Genomic DNA, 14,151 nt, shown 5'->3' with positions numbered 1-14,151 from the left:
GCCAATGAGACCTAACTGCCTTAAATCAGAAAATGCTGACCTAATCTGTGTTTCAAAGGCAGGTGCTACTATCAAAATGAGTGATATTCATGAAGATGTTGGGTAAAATGTTTTCCCTAGGTCGAGGCATGTGTTTAGACACACAAGTATTCAGAGATAAATATAGTGGGATAAACTATTGAAATTAGTACAGTGACAGGCTGTATCCCTTTTCATAGTCATTTTGTGCCTCAGTACAGTACACCTTTCAGATTACGTGGTCATCCGTAGTAGTTGCATGAGAGTGCCTTGGAAGGATGAGAGGAAACAGCCTTATTTCAGGCTTTAACCCAAAAAACACTCCCAGAACAGCATAAAGATTGCTAAAAAAAGACTCTCTCTACCCTCAGGCTGAAAAATGTCAAAGTGGTTGCAATTCAGTTCACATGTATGCACAAACTAGGTCATGAGAAGTGGTGGTGGGGTGAACAGCAATTGCCTCATTTATTTCTTTTCTCTCCCTTGTTGTTGGCAGCATTTTTTACAACTTAATTATCAGCAACAGTAAAAACTAATTTTTTTGGCCAACTCACAGATTTTCATATCCACTGTAGGCACATGCATAAACTATAGAGGCAGAAGCATGAGCTAGCTGTCCTGTTTATTTGGGGACTTCGCTAATGTGGAAGTAATTAGGTGAATACAAGTGGCTGTCACTGTTGCTGGCTAGGAGGGACTTGAGCTACTCCAGCAATTCTGTGTGGGGCTCCCTTCATGTGTGGGATAACCAGACTCATTTAACCAACATGCTTAAGTCTTAAGTAATGCATGAAGGGGTTAAGACCATAGAGCAAGTTGTCCTGTCAAGCTTAGCCTAGTCATTCCCCTTCACCTTGGGAAGCCGGTAATCAAGCCTATTGTTCTCTCCCAGTCTACCCGCAGATGACACCAAATTGGGAGGGGTGGCTGATACCCCAGAGGACAGGATCACACTTCAAAATGACCTTAATATATTAGACAACTGGGCCCAAAGCAAACAAGATGAATTTTAACAAGGAGAAATGTAAAGTACTACACTTGGGGAAAAAAAAATGAAAGGCACAAATACAGGATGGGTGACACCTGGCTTGAGAGCAGTACATGTAAAAAGGATCTAGGAGTCTTGGTAGACCACAAACCTGACATGAGTCAACAGTGTGATGCAGCAGCTAAAAAAGCCAATGCAATTCTGGGCTGCATCAATAGGAGTATAGCAACTAGATCAAGGGAAGTACTGTAATAGTACCACTGTATTCTGCTCTGGTCAGACCTCACCTGGAGTACTGTGTCCAGTTCTGGGCACCACAGTTCAAGAAGGATACTGACAAGCTGGAACGTGTCCAGAAAAAGGCAACCAAAATGGTCAAAGGCCTGGAAACGATGCCTTATGAGGAATGGCTTAGGGAGCTGGGTATGTTTAGCCTGGAGAAGAAAAGGTTATGGGGTGATATGATAGCCCCTATATGATATAGATATATAAAAGTATGCCATATAGAGGAGGGAGAAAGGTTGTTTTCTGCTGCTCCAAAGAAGCGGACACGGAGCAATGGATTCAAACTACAAGAAAGAAGATTCCACCTAAACATTAGGAAGAACTTCCTGACAGCAAGAGCTGTTCGGCAGTGGAATTTGCTACCAAGGAGTGTGGTGGAGTCTCCTTTGGAGGTCTTTAAGCAGAGGCTTGACAGGCATATGTCAAGAATGCTTTGATGGTGTTTCCTGCTTGGCAGGGGGTTGGACTGGATGGCCCTTGTGGTCTCTTCCAACTCTATGATTCTATGATTCTACCTGAGAAGCTCAAGGTGTGAGATCCAAGCTGGTTTCTCCAGTTCACACCGCATGGCTCTTTCAAGCCACTCTTGAGTTCCTATACCAATAATAACGTTAACCACCTTGGAACTTTCATCAGTCTTTCTGACTGATGTGTGCAAAAGCATGTGAATCTGACCTTTGGAGAGTTTGTAAATAAACCATTTTTAACGTAGTAAACATGGTCTTTTCCTATGCTGGGAGAAGAGGCAACTATTTTGGAACTCGCTTAGAAAGACATATTTTAAAAGTCTAACAGCCTATATTTCCATGCCTTATGTTGCTGCATTACTTTGTGGTTTTAAATCTCTGCTGGGGTTCTCTCACCAATGAGTACTTGCCCCAAACTTGGATCTTGCAGTACAGGAATTCTCCTTTCTATATACTTATTTATTGCTGAGCCAACACCATGCACTGATAAGGAAGAGACCTCAAGGTCATAGCATGAAGTTGAGACTCCATTGCTTCCGGACAGACAGAAAGGGAAGTACTATTTAACACATCACTCTATCCACTGCCACAGGATGTGGTTGTGGCTCCTGTCTTAGATTTTATCCGCCTACATTACTGCATGCAGATGCTCAGTGCATGAGGAGGGCAATGACTGCTGCATTTCAGGCCCTATGGGCAAACTTGCTATAGGCAACTGCCTGGCAAGAGAATGTTAGACTAGATCACAGGTCACCATTGTGGCTTCTGTGGCACCCACAAAACCCGAGCCCTCCCCCCTTGGTCATGACGTGCTGAGCATACCTGCCAAGTTGCTGTCAGAGAAACAAGGGACCGGGTCGGAAATAGCAGACCGGAAGTAGCGCTGCCGCCATTTTGGAACTGGGAGGAGCATGCTCAGAAGTGACTTTTGATGCTGCTTTGCCCAGTTCCAAAATGGCCACCGCGCCAGAAGTCGCACTGCAGCCATTTTGGAACTGGGCAGAGCAGCATCAAAAGTCGCTTCTGAGCATGCTCCGCCCAGTTCCAAAATGGCCGCCGCACCAGACTAAACCGGGGGAAAACAAAAAAAATCCATTTTTTCAGCTAGGAACAGCTGGAAAAACGGGGATTTCCCGGGGAAAACGGGAGACTTGGCAGCTATGGTGCTTAGGGTAATTACCATTTTCTCCCTTAGTAAGTGCATAGGAGGAAGTCTTGTTCTTTGCCACTTCCTCTTTCAGATCTATGGGCTTTCCATGGCTCAAATTCTACTGAATCCAACTTTCACCCATATCCCACAAAAAGTGAATTGTCTGCAGATGTGCTCTCTTCCACTGGCTCTTTGTGCGGGGGGCGGGGGAGGTGGAGAGAGAGAGAAGCGACACCCACCGCACTTGCTAAAAACTCCAAATGTGCCACAAGGCCTAAAAAGAGGCTGGTGACCTATGGACCAGATCCCCCCTTAGGCTAAACCAGGGATGTTCTTTGATAAACTTGTAGTAGACGTAAAACAATATTACCCATAGTTGGAAAACTCTGGTGTAACCACTTCAGTCGATTCAATTTTCCGAAAGGGAACTTCATATAAACGCTTTTTACTTTGGTTTGCCATCAATCGGAGTAAAGGAAACAGAGGCACACAAAAATCCCGCCTTAAACATCTTCATAAAGGCTAGCCATTGATGGCAAGGAGAGGTAGGGAGAATCCTAAGTACAGTCATACCTCGGTTTAAGTATGCTTCGGTTTTAATATTTTCAGTTTAAGTACTCTGCGGACCCGTCTGGAACGTATTAATCCACTTTCCATTACTTTCAATGGGAAAGTTCGCTTCAGGTTAAGTACGCTTCAGGTTAAGTACAGACTTCCGGAACCAATTGTGTACTTAAACCAAGGTACCACTGTAAACTGACAAAAAGACCAGTCAACTGCCCTCGATTAATCAAGTTTCTGAGATTGCTACAAAGGCACTGGGTTGCTTGGTAAAGAAGTAATCTGGGATGCAACCATTCAAAGCCATCCTTTTAACATTTCACTACAGCGGCTGCCAATGGTTGTCAGTAGCATCTCCAATTAGGAGCTAACATATACAAGAAGGGATTGTAGTGACCAGTAAACCCACCCTTATTTTCCCCAGCCATTGGTGGAAACAAACAGACACCAGACTGGGCAAAAAAAACAGTTAACTGTCCACTTAAGCAAATGGCTTCCAATAAACCTTCCTTCGACTGAAAAGCTAGCACTGCCAGTCTCAACCCACTTTGACTGTCAGAACAAAGGGTGGCCTCTGCTTCTGAAGAACGACACAAAGCCAAAGTTGCCTGGCTGAAATGTTATCAGGGTGGCAAAGTGAGGCTAGCAGGAGGGTTCTCATAACAAAAGCAGGCCCCAGGAATCGCCCCTGGTGGCTTCTTCCCCTTGAAGCACCTCATCAACATGAGCAGTTGGACTTCTTCTCATCATCCCAAGTAGAAACCACTGGCCTGCTGTCCAGATGGATAGTATCTGAATAGGCAGCCTCGCCATGCAGCTGCAAGGTGTTCCTGGCCATCAGCTCTTTAGCCATGAGGATGAAGACTTCGTCAACATTTTGGGCCTCTTTGGCGGATGTCTCCAATACAGCAAGGATGCCGTGCTTCTCCGCTAGCGTGCAAGCATCTTCAAACAGGACTTGGCGCTTCTCTGCTTCATCCGACTTGTTCCCTTTGAAATGGATTAAGGAGGTTTCAGCGACATTTGGGATACAGTACATACATCGTGGTTTATTTATGTACTTCAACCATTTGCATGCCACTCAACCACAGCTGTCTCTAAGCGGCGTAAAGGAGACATGCTGCAACAAGATTAAAACTGAGTTACAACTATCAAATCAAAATCCACCCCCATGGTAAAATGTGAGTTGAACGAGGTAACTGTTATGTGGATTTGTAGTGGTTTGAAACCAAATAGGACTCATTAATGATTCCTTGTCATCCTGGAAAAAAGCGACAAGCGGGGTGCTGCAGGGTTCCCATTTAGTTCTATCGGATTTACCTACTTGCAAGTATTATCTTCTAACTTATAACTGGATCCTTAATGCAGTCAGTTGAGTCTATTCTGACAAATGGGAAAGTCAGAAGTGATCACCGGAGCCAAATATCTCTGGTCATAAAAGATCTACATTGGCTGCCAGTACATTTTTGACCACAGTGATCATAATGACCTTTAAAGCCCTAAATGGCCCCAGCCCTGTATACCTGAAGGAGCATCTCCATCCCTAGCATTCAGCCCAGACATGGAGGTCCAGCTCTGAGGGCCTTCTGGTGGTTCCCTCACTGCAAGAAGTGAGTTCACAGGGAACTAGGCAGAGGGCCTTCTTTGTAGTTGTGTGCCCATCCTATGGAACGCCCACCCATCAGATGTCAAACAAATTAACAACTACACAACTTTCTGAAGACATCAGAAGGCAGCCCTGTATTGGGAAGTTTTTAATGTTTGACGTTTTGTTGTGTTTTTATTATGTTGGAAGCAGCCCAGAGTTGCTGGGGCAACCCACCTAGATGGGTGGGGTATAAGTAATAAATTAGAAGTAGGTAAAGGTCAGTCAAAGGCGACTATGGGGTTGTGGCACTCATCTCACTTTCAGGCCGAGGGAGCCGGTTTTTGTCCACAGAGAGCTTTCCGGGTCATGTGGCCAGCATGACTATAAACCACTTCTGGCGCGACGGGACACTATGACGGAAACCAGAGTGCACAGAAACACCATTTACCTTCCCACCGCAGCGGTACCAGTTTATCTACTTGCAGTGGCGTGCTTTCAAACTGCTAGGTTGGCAGAAGCTGGGACAGAGCAATGGGAGCTCACCCCATCATGGGGATTCGAACCACCAACCTTCCGATCAGCAAGCCTAAGAAGCTCAGTGGTTTAGACCACTGTGCCACCCGTGTTCCTTAGTAGTAGTATCCTTCTGAGTTCATCCATTTCTCTTGGTTCACTCTTCCTAGTTCAGAAAAAAGGACTATGCATTCTTGCTTTAGCTTTAAAAAATAAATTTCAAAATTAAAGACCAAGAAAAAGCAGATAAGTTTAAACTCATGCTACTGGTGGTATAATTTATCACCTACCAATCAACATCAGGACCAGGTTGGCAGCACCATATTTTTCAATCTCATGAATCCAGCGAGGAATTGACTCAAAAGTGGACCTCCTGGTCATATCGTAAGCAAGAATAGCCCCATGGGCACTGCGATAATAACTCTGGGTTATAGTCTGGAAGCGTTCTTGACCTGCTGTGTCCCACACCTGTATCTGAAAGGTAGAGTGGGGGTTGAGGGGGAAAGAGACAATGAAAGAGAAAGTTAACTTTCTCCCAGAAACTGATCCTTCAAGTCAACCTAAGTTCACTGAACAGAAAGAGTAGTGAGTTGAAATATAGTCTCCAGACTGCAGTCATATTTATCCACAAACCATAGCTGCCAAGTTATCCCTTTTTTTAAGGGAAATTCCCTTATGCTGAATAGGCTTCCTCGCGAGAAAAGGGAAAACTTGGCAGCTATGCCACAAACACATTTAGCCCACAGTCAACTTGCAACTATCCCATAAATTAAAAAACAACAACAACAACTTGCAACTATCCCAACTTGCAACTATCCCAGGCATTGCCATCAAAATCTCCAATTGATCACCCTCTTAATTCATTTACAATGCAATCCTGTGTATCTAATCAGAAGTAAGCCCCATGTGTGCTCAAAAGGACTTGCTCTTAGGTAAGCAGGTAGTCTAAGGTTATAGCCTAAATAATGTTTAAGTTGATCAACATGAATTTCACTATTTCCAGAACTTCCATTTATTTCAGCCTCTCTGGGAAATGAAGACGCCATTTAAGATGCAACAATCAGCTACCGCTTACTCTTTGCACAACTGTGTGTGTCCTGCTTCACATTTTGCTAATTCAGAGCTGGGGACCTCTGGCCCACGAGTCTATTGAGACCCACCAGGCCTCTTGTTTGGCCTGTGAGGCTGTTTGGGGCAAGCCATGCCCACGCCCACCAGTGGAGAAAGAAGACTGTGCCACTCACCTTCACTTTCTTGCCGTCAATCTCCAGCGAACGTACCGTGAAGTCCACCCCAATAGTGTTCTGCTGCTTTGCGTGGTATTGCCCAGACTTGAAGCGATGGACCACGCACGTCTTCCCCACGTTAGAGTCTCCAATCAGAATGATCTTGAACAAGTAGTCAAAAGCCTCGTCCATGTCAGAACTGGAGAAAGCCATGATCTTCTGGAGCTCTGAGCGACTTGGCCCTAGAATAGTGTGAGCAAAAATGAGTGCAAAGAACAGCCAGACTCCTAATACCATTTAATTAGTAGTAATAATAATAATAATTTATTATTTATACCCCGCCCATCTGGCTGAGCCTCCCCAGCCACTCTGGGCAGCTTCCAACAGAACAGAACATTAAAATGCAATAATCTATTAAACATTAAAAGCTTCCCTAAACAGGGCTGCCTTCAGATGTCTTCTAAAAGTCTGGTAGTTGTTTTTCTCTTTGACATCTGGTGGGAGGGCGTTCCACAGGGCGGGTGCCACTACCGAGAAGGCCCTCTGCCTGGTTCCCTGCAACTTAGTAGGAGCTTACATTCTTCCTGATCATGTTGTACCACTCAGCAGATATACTGTACTGGGCCCAAAGAGTGTCGGTCTGCTGGCGGAAGTACTTCACACTGCAACATCTCATCGCTGCACTCCCTCTTCCTACTGTTTGTTTGTCTGTTTATGTATTTATAGGCCGCACTTTCATTAATAAATCAATCAATATCAAGGCAGTATGCAGCATATGAAAATAAAATCAACAGAAAGCACCCATAAAAACATGAACAAATACCGATTGGTTGAAAAGGGAAAATTCATATTGCAAAGTCCTTTTGAAGTACAGCAATATATTATTCAAAAGACATCTGCAAGAAGGGAGCGGTGGTTGCTGCCAAACCTCCAGTGGCAGGGAGTCCCACAGGGCCTGCCGCACTAAAGGCTTGGTCAACCAAACCAGAGGAGCGTAGGGAAGCACCTGGAGTGCCCCAACAGAGAGCTCACTGATCAAGATGGAGCATAAGGAGACAGAGCTTAAGGTACTTGGGTCCCTAGTTGTTATTGTTATTTTCAGCTACTGTTAAAGACAATGGAAAAAATTCACCTAACTACTGAGTGGCAAAGGAGTGTGTGGAGTTTGCCAGAGGGCTTTCATTCTACCTCCAGCAGGTCAGGTTTTCGTAATGACAGGGTTTCAAGTGGCAGCCTGGCTCTCTCCAGTTCAGCCCCATCTTGTTTAGTAATAAACTTGTATAGGCCACTGGAGCAGCGTAACAGGGAAATCATACCTTTTTAGGTTTAAAGCTGAAGCTGGCAATGTAGCCTGCAATCCTATCAGGGCTGGCCCTGCCATTAGGCAGAGGGAGGCAATCATCTCGGACAGTAAATGCTGATGGACAGCAGAAGGCAGCCTGCCCCGCTAGCTTCATTCTGAGCCCCTCAGCCATTCCTTTGTCAAAATCAGAAAAACTTCCTTTCTCCATTGTTTCTCAAGGGGTAGACTTGCCATCCAGAAATCTTTCCATCCATGGCTGAAGACCTTAATTTCCCTAGCTCCTCTAACCCTTAATTCGTTACGCTCAACTTTTCAGCATTTCCTACCCACTTACTGAATGAAAAGCAAAACACCAGGATAACACTGGACTACACTTCAGGGTTGTTGTATACAACTCTAACTCTCCCCTGCCCCGCAGCAAAGTGGGAGTAGCAGCATTGGGCAACCCACACATTCCATTCAAATCCCATTCAACACACATTTAAAACTCATGCCTTTCCCAAAAACTACACTCCCCAAGATGCTTTGGGGGAATCCATACAGTTGATGTGTGTGTTGAATGGGCTTTGAAGGGATGGTGTCCATTTGCTATCGGCCACAGCTCCAATATAGGTATAATAATAACAACAGACATCATCTGCATTGGCAGGGTAAACTTTAATCCTGCTGCCTGTTATCTTTTGAACTGGAGGTGTTGGGTGTTCTGCATGATGTGCCTACATAAATCTGGGGCCAGAACAAAACAGACTGTGATTATGCAGTAGATTTGCAAGGGTTTCTGTCTCCCAGTTGTTTAGCAATGGCAATCAAAGGTCTAAAATGATTGCCGGTAGTAGTCACCTGCCATGTATTTTTTCTTTTCTTTTATATGCAGTTCATTCTAGCACAAGGGTTTTAAAATGCAGCTAGTTTTCAAATTACTGGGGTGGGGTGGGCAGATGGGGGGTGTCCTGCTCCCTTAGGTACTGTGTACAAGGGGGGGGGGATTGGGCGGCATTTGTGGTGATCAGGGTTGAGGCTTGTGGATTTCATAAAGACCCTTCTACTTCTCCCCACCCCTCAAATACTGTATTGTGTTTAATATTTGGTTGGAAGCCACCCAGAGTGGCTGGGGAAACCCAGCCAGATGGGTGGGGTATAAATAATAAATTATTATTATTATTAATATTATTATTAATAATTTGAGCATTGGATGCACTCGGTAGGTAGCTCATCCCCCGAAATCACCACTTTATACCTAGTTGCCCCAGCTGACCTCAAACCAGCATTTTGCACCCTCACAGTTGCTTCACCTCAGGGTTTTGTTTTGTTTTTTAGTAAAAACTAACATAGATCACCCAAGCCTGAGATCTACTTCTACCTATGCTGGATGAATCACCTGACAGCATGAAGCAACACTCTTGAGAAAGCACGATCCATACATTACTAAGAGAGAGGTCAGCTTTTGCTGGGAGAAAATTTAGAACAAGTAGGCACTGTCTTTTCAGCACTACCGTCACAAATAAGCTATTCTCTCATGGTGAGCAGGTATCTTTTTACACCCAAGGACAACAGATAGAAAGTGTGCGTTTATAAGTCATTAGGACCGGTATGAGCGGCAGAGAGAAAGAGCAGTTTCTGCAGCCCACACACTCCTGTATTTTCCCTTTGTAGGTTTATCAGTTAACAAAGAGAAACCTTTCTTTCCAGAGCCTGCCCCCTTGCAGAACTGCTTCCTCGTTATCGCTGAAGCCACCATCACTTCCCCTTTCCACAATTCCTCCCTTCAACTCTTGCTCCAGCAAAAATTTCCCCTCCTCAGACCACAGAAGGGACAGTCATTGCTCAATGCAGCAAAACATTAAGACCCTCCACAATATCTTAAAGCAGTAGTAAACCTCAACACCAACTTTGTTCACCTGTTGTTCACCCTTTTCTCTTACCTGCACGGCCAGGTATAGCTCTCTTTATATTCCCCTCCCACCTTTCCTGGGCTTTCTTGCAGCCTGATGGGAAATGTAGTCCTACAAGTTCAACATCTTCGGGCTATTCTGTTTGTAAAATGAATCTTACCCAACTCAATCATTGAGCTTTTCTTTAACTAGAAAGAACCAGAGAGGCACTTATACAGCTGTATATGAAAGGTACTTCCTAACTCAGTGCAAAGGAAGTGTTGTGTTTCTCTGAATGACATGATTGCTGGAAAGTGAATCATTGTCAGGCAGTCATAAAGAAACCGACAGCAGCATTCTGCGTTTGTCTACTAAGAGGTAAGTGCCACTGTTTTCCAAGGGATGGGGGAGCTTACCCCCAGGTACGTGGATCCAATATAGGACTGCAACCTTAGGCATTCACAGGATTGCACTGCACAAAGAGTTTAAGCCTGCACAACTTTCTCAAACAGAATCAAAAGTGAGAAGCCACTTGTGTTGAAAGTACAGAGATGTAAAACACAGGCCTGATATCTTAAAAGAAAAACTTCAACTTCTTCATTAATTAACCAGTCCAATCCTATACATGTTGAGTCAGAATTGCTATTGTAGTCAATAGCATGTGCTTCCAGGTCCATAGAGCCTTGCTTTGGTAATGATGCTGCTTGCATTATTAAGCCTAATTTACTACAGTACTAACATCAAATATGCACCTGGTTTGACTGTAGATATAAGATTAACAATATTCCCCCTGCAAACTGCGCTGAGAATTTTTCTCACACAGCAGTCAAGTAACTGATACAGGTCTCTAGACTCCAAGAGAGAAGCAAGCTGTCAAATAATTAATAAGTTGTCCAGAAGAGAAACATTGTTCAAATTTAGCAACAGAAAGAAACTATGATATCCACCTTTTCTTCCTCCTCTGTGCATTCTGTGGGTTTTTCCTCATGCCAGGACATACACCTATGGGCTATGCCTACTGAGGTTCTCACGTTCTAAAAATGGACAGGAGCTCTGTTAGGTGGAGGCTGAGGCCATGTTGGGAAAAAGGCGTGCCAATTGAAATTCTGCCTTTCATATCACTGCTAGGAGCACAGAAGCCTTGCAGGGGTGGGGGAATGGGACTGTGGCATCCCCCTATGATGAGCTGTTTAGTCTCAAAAGGTAAAATGCCTTCTAACTGCAGCAACGGGTAAGAGTTGTTTTTTACAGCCCATTCATTACCTCCCTTTCCACTCTTATTGGTAAAGATTTCTGTGCAACTGAAAAGTTTGCACCTCTCAGAGATGCATAGAAGGAGGCAGGCATTCCACAGGTAGAGATGCAAAGATGGAGACAACAACTTACTTTAAATGTTGTGAGGATCCCATGTCCTTTAAAATGTGTGTTTTTTGGGGGGGGGGGTGGGGTGGGGTTATTGTTCTTATTTCGATTGTGTATTTTGTGGTTTAATATTTTTATTTTATTCTGTGAACTGCCCTGAGATCTCCGGGTATAGGGCGATATATAAATCCAATAAACAACAACAACAACAACTTAGTGGGTTTCTAAGGGATAGGCAGCTGTTGAAACCCACCGGAGCTTTTTGAAGTCAGTAGGAAATGTATCTCTTGTACAAGAGTATCTTCCCCCACCTGTGCATTTCTCCAATAGCATACATGTATTCTTACTCCTGGGTAAATGAGCAAGATTTGGCGAGACGCCCTCGCCCACGAGCTCATCCCAGCTTCTGGACAGCGGCAAAATGACGGCCCTATTCGATGCATGTTTACTCTGAAGTCACTCCCGTTTTGCAGCGGTGGTGGTTGCTTTGCAGTTAATCGCTGCTTTGTTCCCCCAAGGAAACAGGCAAAGGCGTTTCCAGCCTCGCAGGGGCACTGCGCGGCCCGATCCCACGACGCCACAAGGCAGCGCATCGAAAGCAACGTGGAGAGATGCTGCCGGCTCCGGCCGGCGACCACAGCCTCACCGCCGCCCTTGCGAGCTGAAGAAGCACGGGGCAGCAGGGAGGAGGAGGAGGAGGACTACGACTCCCAGAGTGCCCCGCGAGGGCGAGGCAGGCGGGGCCGGGGCTGGCGAGGAAGCGGGAGAGGTGGCGCGCGAGCGGCGCCGGCTCGGAAGAGGAGGCTCTCACGTGACTTCCTGGAAGTTGCCTTGGAAATGCGGGCAGGTGAGCGCTGTTTACGTGGAGGCTCCCGGGGGGCTGCGAAGAGGGAAGGGAAGGAGCCCCGGTGTGGTCGGGGGACGAGGGCTGGGGAAGGCAAGGGAGGCAGGGGCGGCTCCACTGCCGCTCAAGCCCACGCTTACGGCGGGGTTTGCGAGATTTCTTGAGTCATTGTCCTTGAATGTGGTTTTATTTTTATTAGTATTATTATTCGAAAGCAAGGAGGCAGGACTCCTGCTTTCGGGTCAGGCCGGATTCAGACGTGCACTGGGACACGCGGGTCCGCCTTGCCGTGGCTTCAGCGGGAAATGACCGAAGCTGCTGCTGCTGCTGCTTGTTGTATTGGCCCTGGGTGCCTTTTAACAGCAGCCTCCTGCCACGTAGCCGTTTGAGCAGGTGGAGTCTTGTTTCCTTGTCGGGGCAAGGTTTGCAAGGCATGTTAAGGTTAAGGAGGGAATGCTGCTCTGGAGGCATGTGAGTTAAAAGCCGGAGGAAAGTAAACAAATCTGGGATTTCTGAATTTATTCTCGAATTAAATAGACAAAAGGGGTGTGTTTTTTTAGCCTAAGCCTGGTCAGGTTGTAATCCCGCCAGCAAAGAATGTTTCTTACAAGTGTTTCGGTTGGTGCTGGGCATTTATTTCAAGGGAATGTTTTCTGTTATTTGGAATGCTGCTGCTTTGGGCTGGGGAGGAAGCAAGAGTACCTTAAGGCCTTCCTGGCAAAACGGGGCAGCTACCGGTAATGCTAGGGGTGTTTTACGACATGTCCAGTCAGTCTTATCAATCTGATCTTTGTTCTCAGGAACATTTTGGAGATAGTAGCTACTTGCTGGCACCAATCTGGTTCAAGTAATAGTACATAGATTGGAGATTGGAGGTGTACCGCAGGCCTTTGTGGTTCCTTCCTGCTGCCAACTTCCTCCTTTTCTATGAATTCCTGCCTCCCTTCTTTGGCTTGCTGTAACCATAGTTTTGTTCTTTTGTTATTTTTCCATCCGCCCCTTGTCTTGCGTAGTATTTTGTCTGATGAAGAACTTGCCATCTTTAAAAGGAAAAAAAACACCCCTTTTGGTAGTTTCCAATAAAGGTAATGCCACACTGTGGACTTAAAATAGTTAAGTTCTGCATTGGGGGCTAACTGCACTGAAGACAACCTGAGACATTGGTTTGCAAGCTGGTACCAAACCATGATTTTACATAATGGCTTGGAAGCAATCCTTGTTAGCTTTAACCTCAGTTAACCTTGATGTGGCCATAACATGGAAATATGGTTACCAGGGGCGTACCCAGGATCAAAACTAGGGGGGGCAAGGGGCGGGGCCAAGGCACGGGAGGGGAGGGGCCACAAAGTGGGAATGTGGGCGGGGCTACAGAGCCCAGGTGAAATCAAAATAAACCTGAAGCGACGGCGGCGAAGGGGAGAAAACCAGCGGCCGCCTAGAGGAGAAGAGGGAAGTCTGGGCGGGGGGGGGGGAGAGAAGGGAACCAGGCTTGGATCGGGGCCTCCGCGGAGGTCTGGAGCAAAGCCCTGGCCTCCGCGAAGCTATCCGAGGCTCCGTTGCTGCAGCGGTCTGGCAGGCGCTGAACGACTCCCGACGTTCGGGAGACCTTTGAGCACAGCCGCGCTGTGCGCATGCGCCCTGCACGGCGGCCGCCGGAGTCCACAGCCGCGCTGTGTGCATGCGCCCCGCTTTGCGCATGCGCAAAGGTCTCCCGAACGTCGGGAGCGTCAGCCCTTGCCCCCTCCCACACAGCGCGGCTGTGTGGACTCCGCACGGCTCGGGCGCAAGAGACTGCTGCGGGCGCCGAACTCGCGCTCCGCTGGGCTGTCCTCCGCCTCTGCCCACCAGCCCCGCCGGCAGCGCCACTCTTGCCCGCAGCTGCCCGACCGGCCCTGCCTCTAGAGTAGGGCAGCGGCCCCTCCCTGCCCCGCGGTGGGTACGCCCTTGATGGTTACAGCAAACTCTGGAAGGGGGG

The 14,151-nt window shown here is 46.6% G+C and overlaps 2 protein-coding genes across 2 annotated transcripts in view; one reads left to right on the top strand and one right to left on the bottom strand.

The window, feature by feature from the left end:
* Positions 1-2,843: 2,843 nt before the first annotated feature.
* Positions 2,844-10,044, bottom strand: RAB19 (RAB19, member RAS oncogene family). The gene is made up of 4 exons (XM_035127401.2): positions 10,022-10,044; positions 6,815-7,038; positions 5,861-6,044; positions 2,844-4,459 (listed from the first exon to the last, which is right to left on the bottom strand). Exons 2-4 carry the CDS (start codon positions 7,007-7,009, stop codon positions 4,188-4,190), a joined length of 651 nt encoding a protein of 216 aa, XP_034983292.1. The 5' UTR covers positions 7,010-7,038; positions 10,022-10,044; the 3' UTR covers positions 2,844-4,187.
* Positions 10,045-12,126: 2,082 nt separating this feature from the next.
* The window catches only part of SLC37A3 (solute carrier family 37 member 3), a 34,596-nt gene continuing 32,571 nt past the window's right edge, over positions 12,127-14,151 (top strand). The window contains exon 1 of the mRNA XM_035127398.2: positions 12,127-12,179. The gene's annotated coding sequence lies outside the window, so the exon portion shown is untranslated. The remainder of the gene's footprint in view (positions 12,180-14,151) is intronic.

This window comes from Zootoca vivipara, chromosome 10, assembly GCF_963506605.1.
Source record: "Zootoca vivipara chromosome 10, rZooViv1.1, whole genome shotgun sequence".
Classification (NCBI taxonomy): Eukaryota; Metazoa; Chordata; class Lepidosauria; order Squamata; family Lacertidae; genus Zootoca; species Zootoca vivipara.
Note: the sequence above shows the minus strand (reverse complement) of the source record. Positions and strands in the feature narration are given on the sequence as shown.

Bases quoted from the DNA above. Each gene is read 5' to 3' on its own strand.
- RAB19 (XM_035127401.2), bottom strand. From the start codon at position 7,009: ATGGCTTTCTCCAGTTCTGACATGGACGAGGCTTTTGACTACTTGTTC. The intron at 6,045-6,814 runs GTGAGTGGCACA...TCTACCTTTCAG, and splicing joins TTGACGGCAAGAAAGTGAAG to ATACAGGTGTGGGACACAGC. The intron at 4,460-5,860 runs GTAGGTGATAAA...TCCATTTCAAAG, and splicing joins CCTGGTCCTGATGTTGATTG to GGAACAAGTCGGATGAAGCA.